General features: G+C 35.8%; 1 protein-coding gene across 6 annotated transcripts in view; it reads right to left on the reverse strand.

The window, feature by feature from the left end:
- The window catches only part of Cnksr2 (connector enhancer of kinase suppressor of Ras 2), a 239,870-nt gene that overhangs the window by 33,002 nt on the left and 195,349 nt on the right, over positions 1-11,519 (reverse strand). For all 6 annotated transcript variants that reach the window (XM_021153093.2, XM_021153091.2, XM_021153094.2 and 3 more), the window contains 3 exons: positions 7,784-7,851; positions 3,820-3,920; positions 329-869 (listed from right to left, as the gene is read on the reverse strand). In XM_021153093.2, the coding sequence (XP_021008752.1) occupies positions 329-869; positions 3,820-3,920; positions 7,784-7,851 (710 nt within the window). The remainder of the gene's footprint in view (positions 1-328; positions 870-3,819; positions 3,921-7,783; positions 7,852-11,519) is intronic.

Consider the following 11,519-nt stretch of genomic DNA (forward strand, 5'->3'; position numbering starts at 1 on the left):
CACTCTACTCAAAACATTTATAATTTCTTGACCCAAACTCAGGGGACAATCACTATGGACTGGCAGGATCTATGCATGAAAGTAAGAAGAAAGTAGGGGAAGAGAAGAAGGTAAAGAAATGAAAACTATTAACCTCAAAAAGCAAGCAGGGAGTTGGGAGAAAAAGTACTTGTTTTAGTGGCATTTGTCCTGGCTCATAAATTAGGGAAGACCTAACTTCCTATCCAGCATGACCATTATTTTATTTTAAAGGAAAACAACCTTCAAATAAGAAGTTAAAAGGCTATTACTGTGTACACAGGCTAAGAATTTCCACAAACATACTTACTTTTCTCTCCAACGTTTTCTCCTGCTGCTTCCTCTTCCTCCTCCTCCTCTTCTTCCTCCACCTCTGGTGGCTGTATGTCATCTTGTGGGTCACAGGCACTAACTGGTGTATTCAGACAGCAATGGTTGAACCCGCTATCTCGAGGCAGAGTAAAACTTCGAGGCTTGCCCCCATTGCCATTTAACACTTGCATCCTCTCGCTCTCTGCTAAAGGATATGGGCCATAGTGATCCTGGAGGTGGCACTTCTGAGTTGGAAGAGTGGACTGCCGCCTGTGCTCGGGGGAGATGGCTGCCGAATCCGAGAAGACAGAATCTTCCAGAGGCAGAGTCTGAAGATAGTGTAAGCCTGAACTTGTCAGGGGTGTCTCGATTAAATCCTGCCAGGAGCGGCGCTGACTGGCTGTCTTGCGAATGGGAGACACAGCACTGCTCCCAGTAACTTCCTGGCGGAACTCCTCATGTGAAGACTGAGACTGAGAGGTCTCTGTGGAGGAAAGCCGGCTGTGTTTTGCTTCCACATAAGGACTGGCACAACTCATCTGTGGAAAGAAGCCCCTGATCAGTTTCCACAGAAATAACAGACTATTCAGATTGTCAAATACCGTTCTTTTTGATTTTTACCACCAAGTATTTACTTGGATAGAAATCTTACACAGTCAAGTAACAACTGCACAGTTTCGCAGACATCTTTTTTTTTTTAATTAGAGATTTTCTTTATATATATTTCAAATGCTATCCTGAAAGTCCCCCATACCCTCCCCCCCCACTCCCCTACCCACCCACTCCCACTTCTTGGCCCTGGCATTCCCCTGTACTGAGGCATATAAAGTTTGCAATACCAACGGGGCCTCTCTTTCCAATGATGGCTGACTAGGCCATCTTCTGATACATATGCAGCTAGAGACACGAGCTCTGGGGGTACTGGTTAGTTCATATTGTTGTTCCACCTATAGGGTTGCAGACCCCTTCAGCTCCTTGGGTACTTTCTCTAGCTCCTCCATTGGGAGCCCTGTGATCCATCCACTAGCTGACTGTGAGCATCCACTTCTGTGTTTGCCAGGCACTGGCATAGCCTCACAAGAGACAGCTATAACAGGGTCCCTTCAGCAAAATCTTGCTGGCATATGCAATAGTGTCTGGGTTTGGTGGCTGATTATGGGATGGATCCCCGGGTGGGGTAGTCTCTGGATAGTCCATCCTTTTGTGTTAGCTCTAAATTAAAGTCTATAGGCCACAGCTTACACATTAAGAGTTAGGAATTCAAATGCCTTGAGATATAGATATAACAGTTGTCCATGAAACATCTGATACAATAGTACAAACCTGATAATAATCAAACTATTAGAAACTGTAAATGTTTATGTAATAAAGATTCGGCAACTAAACAATTTAAAACTGTTTATATCTTTTGAATTTTTAAAGGAACAGTCCCCATAGAGTCTTATTTCTGTATTTTAATCAGCTTAAGGGGTGAGAGAAAGAGAGAGGCTTTTGTATATGAGAAAAAGTTGTCTATAAACAGAGTAACTTTTCTGCTTCTTCATAGGTCAGTGTCTATTTCTATGGGTTGCACAGAGTCTTGTGGTTTTGTCAATTCTATAATAATTTCTGGAGAACTGAAGATAGGGGTGTGAGGGTATAGGGACATCCTTTTGGAGATGATGATGAGGAATGGGTTGAGGAACTGCTGGAGGGTAGAATGGGGAGAATAATGGCTGAACTGTAAAAAAGATTAAAGATAAAAAAGGAAAATATGGGTGGGATGAAATTATAGTTTGTTGGGGATTAGCATATAGGCACTATATAGAGTATATAAAACGGACTATATTTTGTGTATGAATTTAATTTTGGGAAAATATATTATAGCATAAAAGACAAACAAGAAGAAAGACTAGCATCAATAAAATGCTGTAAAAAATTTACAGAACCACGCTCTACCTGGCACAAGCCTTACTTTCCAGCTCTAAAGGCTAGCAGGCTACCCCAGGAGCCTTTCTGCAAGGAGCTAAGTTACATTTATTAATCACTAATGGGGTTGAAGTGTCCCTAGAAGAAATCTGGCTGAGATGAACATGTCACCCCATTTGGAAAAGGTATAGAAACTACATAGCATCATCCATGGGTACATTGTTATCTTTTAACATATTGAGTGGTATATTGAACTACATCTTAATAATATGAATAGTTTCTTTCCAAGATGCTACTGTTGTGCAAACAAAAAAGGGACACATTAACCAGAAGAACAGTGGAACACTGGGGGTGCAGAGGCAATACTGGGTATTGAAAGCTTTAAGTGGAACTGAAGGCAGGAGGGCTGGCGAGAGTAGGGTTAAGTAAAAATAAGGATATATTTTAAAAGACACATGAAAACCTACTTCGTGGTAAGGGAATTAAAAATAATTAAAAAAAATAAAGCATGGTTCTCCTCTCATCTTTTTATAATATTCCAAAGGAATTATTCAGATCCTGGTATTTTTTTTCTAAGAAAGTGAAAATATTAATTACTTGGAATAATACAAAGAGACTGAATTAAGTTGACCTGTGTCACATAAACTAGCTTTCTTTTTCCTTTGTCTCAAGATACAGAGAACTGATTACTTTGGTAACATTACCATTAAATTCAATAGCTACACTGACATACTCTCAGTAACTCTGATGGGAAACAGATACAAGCTGGCAGAGGCTTTTAAAAAGTTGGATAATTATTTACCTCAGTAGAAGATTGAACTAAAGTTTATACATAAGGTGATTTATAGATTTAAGCATTCTGTAAGAATTCTGGAGCACCATAAACATATATATTAAAGCTGACAGCTTGGCTATATAAAGTACTTCAGCAAGCACTCCTTTTTTTTTCTTTCTAATTTGACATAAGCTAAAGTCATCTGGGAAGAATACCAATAGAGAAAATAACCCCATCTAATTGTCCTGTAGGCAAGTTTGTGGGGCATTTTCTTGATTAATGATTGATGTGGGCGGGTCCAAGACATTGTGGTGGTGCCATCTCTGGGCTGCTGATGAGCAAGCCAGTAAGCAGAATCCCACCATGGCCTCTGTTTCAGTTCCTGCCTCCATCCAGGTTGCTGCCATGCCTGAGTTCTTGCCTTGGCTTCCCTCAATGATGGATTATGATCAAGACTTGTAAAACAAATTAGCCCTTTCTTCCCCAAATTGCTTTCAGTTTTGATATTTTCTTCCAGCACTAGAAAGCAAACTAAGATAGCACATGATATCTGTTACTGAGCTACACCTCCAGCTCTTTTCTGTTGTTTTTAATTCCTTTTAATCTGGCAAACTCCTGCCAAAATCTATAGTGATTGTTTACTTGATTAAATATTCCTTGTAAACATAAGCATAAACATATTTTCCTCCTGATTTCAGATGACAAATTTTCTTTTCCCCAGGAAATCTTGTTTCACATACAATTTACTATAGGTTTTTAGTTCAGAGCATCCTGCTCCGTCCTTAGCACACTGCTATTGAACTTACAGAGGGAGGCCGTGGGTATGTGTCATAGGGGGGTGGAGGGCTGTCTTGTTTTGGCGTTGATGGAGTATCTGCTTCTTCTTTGTCACTCTCACTCCAGTAATCTGAAAATTTACACACATGGACACCTCAACATTTTATAAGTACTTATAGCGATATTTCTCAAGAAAAGATAAAACGACTTAACCAAAAAGATTTACATTTCTTTACTACAGCATGTCTGTTATCATTGTCATACCCAAGAGTTATCAGTTTCATTTTGGAGAAGGACAAAATAACCTAATCACAATCTCATTCGAAATTAATGACAAATAGGAAGTCTTAATATAGTACTCTATAAGTCAAATCATGTTTAGGATATATTTGATTTGAGATCAAATTACTCAGAATTCTTAATTAATAAATACCACAGGATGTTTCTTAAAGTATGTCCCATTGCTGTGGTGACTACTCAGAGAGAAAATCAATATATCATATGCTGCTGTATATCTATACCAATATAAACACCTCCAAAATTAATGTTCTAAATCCCCCTTTTCTGGCTTCAATTCACTGGTTTTCTAACAATTGCTGCTTTCTAGAGTCAAGCTGACATACTCCCACCTCTCCTTGGAAAGGCATGACAAACCCTAAATCTTACCAAACACACACACACACACACACACACACACACACACACACACACACACACTGCATGCCACCGAAACTGAGCTACAAGTACCAAATTTCCAAAATTACCTAAAAGGTAGGAAATATAAGCCAGTAGACAAAGTTACTTGGCAGAACTGAGACAAGAGGAAAGATAAAGAACTCTGAGAGCTATATTCATATTGTTAGTTAAATCCAACAAAAGACCAACAATGAGAATCACTTTTACTATATTAGTCATAACTGTTGTGTTGCTTCTTTATGTGAGTTCCACACAAAGTGCTGGGATGATTCCAATAGCAATTTCAGGTGAGATAATAGGTATAAAAAGCAGAGGAAATTTGTCTGAAAATTGGGATTCTAAAACAACCAGCACAAGGCTCAAGAAGTGTTCAGATTCAAGTGAAAACCACAGTACATATTTTTGTAGGAACCCTTCTCTTTCCAGAAATTCTCAATGGCAATGTTTTTCCTATAGTGCTATCTAAAAGTGAGTACAACTGATTTTTTCAGAAATTGCTACAATCCATGTAGGAAATAATAGAGCTGGATTAAAACTAAGGCATCAGCTCGATCCAAAGCTCTGCAGATTAAAGATCTGGGACTCTTGCTTGACATATCAAGAAGTTTAATGTTAAGTATAGTGAGGTTATCTCATCTCCCTTACCCACTTCTGAGTTTTAACTCTCGTTACTGTGAATAGAAAGTCTCTGTCAATGGATATTGGATATAAAATAAACTGCCCATTCTATTCAGGCCTTAAAACTCAAGGATCCACTGAGGAAAAAAATACAATATGTCAATTAATCTTAATTAGATATCTGTTCCCCCCTCCCTTAATTAAAAACAAATCAATGGGAAACTGGTCATGGGAGCATACAACTGTAACTCAATACTCAGGAGGCTGCCCCGGGATTTAAAGTTTGAGTTAGCTAAACCCTATCTAAAAAGTCCAGTGGAAACTAATAATGGAGATACTGGACAATGATTACCACTATAACTAAGGCCTCCCTCAAAGATTGACATAGATGCTCAGAAACAGCTAGTAAATGATGGTGGACAAAGCATGACTGATATTCAGAAACAATTCTTCACTATACAACGTCACCAGACATCTATGGTCTTAGCGGCATTATTTAACTTCCTTGGGTCTATTTTATTATCTGTACAAGTGTGGCTAATAATTGTAACTGACTTTCAGAGTTGTCTTCATGGGAGTACTAAGCACAGTAACATATATGAAGCACTTTGTACTGTGACTACATTCAAGAAGTATTAGGAGCATTTCTCTTCTTGGGTATGTTTTAGATTTTATGCCAGGTCAGATATAGACCCCAAAGGCGGTAAATATCTGATGTTCATTTTTATAGACACTCTTTTTTTTCTTTTGTAGCATTTTTGAACAGTGAAGAATGAAATCTAGAGTCCCAGGGTCTGTGCAGTTTTGTGAGAGCCTGAAAAATTCCTGGGAAATCAATGCTAGCATTCATCTCTCCACATATGATACAAAGTGCCCTTGCTAAGATCTTTCTACCCTTATCTATCCCACTGTTTTCGATAATGCTGTCTGAGTTTATCCTCAATGTTTGCATTGATACCTTGGGGTCTTGGTGCACTAATAGTTCAAGTGGCCCTCATTAGCACACTGGAAAACAGATGATTAACATTTTATCCAGAGCCCCATAGCCGTTACCATATGTAAGAGATCTGAAGTGTTTATTTTTATTCCGCAAATTAGGAAAAATGCTAATATCAATTTGACATAATTCTTGGCTTGTTAAAAAGTAATAGCAATACAAACACTTGTTGGCTTGCTTAAGAAAAGGTGGAAATATTACTCTACAAATTAACTTCTTGTGCTAAGCTATGGGAAAGGGAAAAAACAATGATATAAAAAAGGCAACAATGAAAACTTACTCGACTTTTTGGGAACATTTGAACATGGGAACACCATAGCTTAGTGGATGAAACTAATCTAATATTTTTCTAAGAGCCAGTAGATTTTAGCTCTTAAAATTATATAAATATATATTTTAATGAGTCTTACAATGATAGCAAATTTTGTTATTATGAATAAACATGGCCATCATCAGAAGAAGAAAACTCCTTTTTTACTGTTTTATCTTGATACAAAGGACATATTTTTAAAACTTGCTGTTATTTTGAACTGTTAAAGAAACACAATACAGGTCATTGACTTTTATGTGATTAAAGCTTTATAATGACCTTAAGGAATTATTATTTTTATGGTAAAACATTAAAATTCCTTTTTTTGTAGATTTCTGAGGATATAGCTTTATGATTTATGATCATTATCTCTATCCATCTTGCTGTCAGTAGTCCACAATAACTTTTACTCTTTACTCATATCTAACTGTAACTCAGTACTTGCTCATTACTTTGTTTACTACCCACTTAATTATTCATAGCCTTTAGTTAACGCTACTCTATTTTTAACCTCAGAGAGCTGTATTTTGTATGAAACCTAATTTTTGTACTAAAACTTATACTCAGGAGATGTCAAACAGGTATAGAGGAGTGGAGTTGACATATGTATTCCTCAGTTCCCAGTAGAAGACCAAGGAACCTAATCACATATTAAGTAGGTAGTCTATTATGTTTCTGTGATATTTTTCTACGTATGTATTACTCATATTTCCAGCTCTTATGTCTTTAAGCAGCCAGGTAAAATCAGCTTTAAAGAGCTACTTAATAGGTTTTCAAGACATATGAAAGGGAAGGCTGATATATTTTTAGTATTCTTACCACAGAAATTAAGATGTAGAAATTGCACCAGGCATAAAGTTGAGGAAGTTAAAACACTAAGCCACATTTACTACATTATAATCTTAGATGAGGTTTGCTTGTGCATAGTGATTTCATGAAGATTGCTTCTACATTATTTGTAGATTAGTTACTGCCTTCAGTCCACATCATTGTCATTGTGCAGTTCAGAAAGCAGAGACAGACAACCAAAAGTCTTTTACCATTCCCTTCCCAGAAGGATTCCATTTATCCTCGTTTCCTGGAACCCATTTTATGTTACTATGTTTCATGTTCTCCATCGCACTAAAACTACCTTTTTGAGCAGAACCTAGTATAATTGCTGGATAGGTGCTTACATTTTCACACAATGGTGCCATTGAGGTTTTTTTTTTTTTCAAAATAATTTAATAAAATATTTTAACTTTCTGTCCATTATCAATATTATACCAAAATTCACTTCAAAATAATTTTCTTCAAAAGATTTTGCCTCATTAGCCCTGCCTTTTTATGCAAAATGTGCAACATGATAATAAAATAAAAGGTATTTCTTTACCTTGTTCTTGTTTAATCCTCTCTCTTTCTGCATATCCTGCAGTCAGCATGTTAATTCTGTTAAGCCATCTGGAAAAATAAAGAAAAAAAGACAATTAATTATACTTGTTAGAAACACTTATTGTAAAATATCTTAAAAAGAATAATCCTACATATAAAATATATTCTTTATTAAACTTGAAATAGTTTAAGTCTTCAACAGGCAATAGTCTATTGTAGAACAAATTGTTCCCACACTGAAGATGTAATTCCAATGGAACAGTTATTTAAAGCTGTTAGTATGCACAATACAAAAGGTTTTGAAGTGGCCAAAGCCCTAACAATTCTTTTCCTTCAAATGTATAAATACTTCAATTATGCCCACTCTTCTGTTTTTTTTTTCCAGATAAAATGCTCCTTTGGAGACACTTATAATAACCAGTCTAATTTATACAGATAGGAGAAAAGTTTTAGGGCTTATCTATAAAAATAATAGTTACCATGAAATAAGTCTTGATTACAGTAGAAACTGGGGAGAACTCACATTTCAAACTACCATGAATAACTTTGGAATTACTGTTAGAGTTAATGTCATTATATTGTGGAATAGTCTGATCTAGAAGTATTGTAAAGAAACCTGTGTTTGAGAATTTTTCTCTTAAAATCCTATATCCTTTTTAACCATAAAATAAATTGGTTTAACTGAATCACATAATTAACAATTTTCCAAGTTGTGTTATGTGTATATCATATACCTAGTAAATTTTGAAGAGGGAAAAGTTGTATCTCTGATGGGCATCTATTGAAATCTAAACTGCAATTTTAAGAAAACATTTCGGACACCATTGCATACACTAGCAAGATTTTGCTGAAAGGACCCAAATATAGCTGTCTCTTGTGAGACTATGCAGGGGCCTAGCAAACACAGGAGTGGATGCTCACAGTCAGCTATTGGATGTATCACAGGGCTCCCAATGGAGAAGCTAGAGAAAGTACCCAAGGAGCTAAAGGGATCTGCAACCCCATAGTTGGAACAACATGATGAACTAACCAGTACCCCGGAGCTCTTGTCTCTAGCTGCATATGTATCGAAAGATGGCCTAGTCGGCCATCACTGGAAAGAGAGGCCCATTGGACTTGCAAACTTTATATGCCCCAATATAGGGGAATGCCAGGGCCAAAAAAATGGGAATGGGTGGGTAGGGAAGTGGGGGGCGCTATGGGGGACCAGTTCAGCAAAACATATCATGTATATATCATCCTAAAGAGTATATGGAAAGTGACGAGAAGCCTGGAGTCCTAACAGTATAGAGTAAAATATTCACTAAAATTCAATAATTTATATTATATTTTATACTCATATTCCAGTAGATTATAAATTATAAATCAAAATTCATGGTAAAACCTTTGAAATGACTAATTATTGGCAAAATATTAAAATAAAATGTAATATATAGTTCATTTGTAGTGAGAAAGGCGTTGAATTTGTATTATAGGGTAAATCCAATTACTTTTGGGAAAAAGTAGAGTAGACTGATGCTGTTAGGTAAAAAGGATGATGATAACAATAAAAATTCATGGACAATTAATCCATTGCTATGCATTTACTTCTTGAAAAACATCGACGTTTAAATCAGAATTCTAAAGAAAATGAAGACTCTTGGGAGGTGAACTGAGAAACTTAGAGTCTTCTTCAGTTTTTCAACTCATCATTTATTAAATATCTATTTGTGTTTCTGAGATATGGAAATGTATAAGGCATAGTCCTTGCTTTCCCTGGCTCTAGATTGCTAAAATTCTTAAGACAACTTGGAATTTAAGCTTTTACTAGGAAAAAGTTCTGTTCGTAATAAAAAATTCTTAAGAGAGTGTATGAATATCTGCAGGCTGCTGTGTACAGCCTAAAAAGAAAGAATACTGTATAGCTGTTGTTGTGTCTTGGATATTCTTGTCCTTAAGCTACAGCTGGAACAACCTAACTTACTGATATACTTGGTATCAGTATTATTTGTATTATTATTTGATCTCTTAGGTTGTTCTGAGAGCAAATATATATGTGTTAACTGATTCCAGAAGTATTTATTGAGAACCTGTAGGTGTCAGACATGGTTCTAGGCACACAGAATATATAGTATACAAAACAAAATACCTAATTTCATGATGCCTGAATCTTAACAATGGAGGCAGATGACAAATAGATGACAAGTAAGCATCTATGAGGAGCACATGCCATTTTTTAAAGCAGCAAGAAAAGTCTAATTTAGAATGTTAGAAGTTGCTGGGGAGTAGGGGAGTCTATGTTCCTTTAGGAGGTCAGGGATACATAGATTCAATTTACAATCTTTTCGAGAACACTGATGTAAAAGATTTTTAATATTAATCCTACCTTCTGATGCTTTAGAACCTGAACATATAAGTAAGGGAATATACTTAGAATGACACAGAATAATGCAATGAGATAGAAATAAGTTAAGAATCATGGTAGAAATATAGAATACTAGTTAAAAATACGAATTAGTAATTTCTCACAGTTACAGGGATACACGTACACACACTTAAAAATGAATATATCTGTGTACACAGATTTTATCAAAAAACTGAATTTAAGGAATGCTTTTATAGCCTTATTAGTTGGTCCTGTTACTACTGGATTTACATATATTTTTAAAATCTAGAATATATATATGTATATATACATACATACATATATATATTTACAAATTCAGCACTATGGTAAATTTAATGCAAAATAGAAATAATAGTGCCTTAAAGTAAAAAAATAATCAGATAAAGCATGTATTACCTATAATTATATTTATTTAAGAATATATCCCGTGTTGAATTAGGCATGCTTTCAAAGATGAAAGAAATATGTAAAGGGGTGCCTTTCCATAACACTAATCCTATCTGCAGGTTTCTGGCACTGATTAGTTTATACTGTTAACGAGTATTTTTTAATTTCTTATTGAAAGTAAATACTAGGAATAAGATTATTAGAGAAATAAAACCTAGGGTAAAGAAAGATATATTATGATTCCATTATTAAGTTCATAGTTTATATCTGTAATTCTGAGATATACAGTATATAAGGGCAAGTCTTATATAAAACAAGACTTGTAGATGTATACTGCAGTGCTGACAGTTTGGATTCGTTGCTTCTTTTCTTTAATCTACTACTTTAAGGAAGGAAATAAATGACATGCTTTTGGTTTCCTTTCTTCTTTTCTTCTATGGCATTTAGAACCTTAGAAGTATAAGGGGAGAACAGCGATCACGAGATCCTTTTGAATATACTGTGAACATAGAATAGCAAACGAAGGCTAAGAAAGGTTTTACAATTAATAAAATGCATGGACAATGTCTAAACTAAAATGATTCCAATTAGCATGTACCAGGAATGATTAAATCATTTTAATTCTTACAGGGAGGCAAATGGTACCTAATGCATTCATCTTGTAAGAGCTACTCATTTATTTATTTTTTAAAATTTTTTATTAGGTATTTTCTTAATTTACCTTTCAAATGCTATCCCAAAAGTCCCCTATACTCTCCCTCCGCCCTGCTCCCCTACCCACTCACTCCCACTTTTTGGCCCTAGTGTTCCCCTGTACTGGGGCATATAAAGTTTCAAGTCCAAGGGGCCTCTCTTCCCCATGATGGCCGACTAGGTCATCTTCTGATACATATGCAGCTAGAGTCACGAGCCCCGGGATACTGGAAGTTCATAATGTTGTTCCNCCTATAGGGTTGCAGATCCC

Source organism: Mus caroli, chromosome X (genome assembly GCF_900094665.2).
Source record: "Mus caroli chromosome X, CAROLI_EIJ_v1.1, whole genome shotgun sequence".
Taxonomy (NCBI): domain Eukaryota; kingdom Metazoa; phylum Chordata; class Mammalia; order Rodentia; family Muridae; genus Mus; species Mus caroli.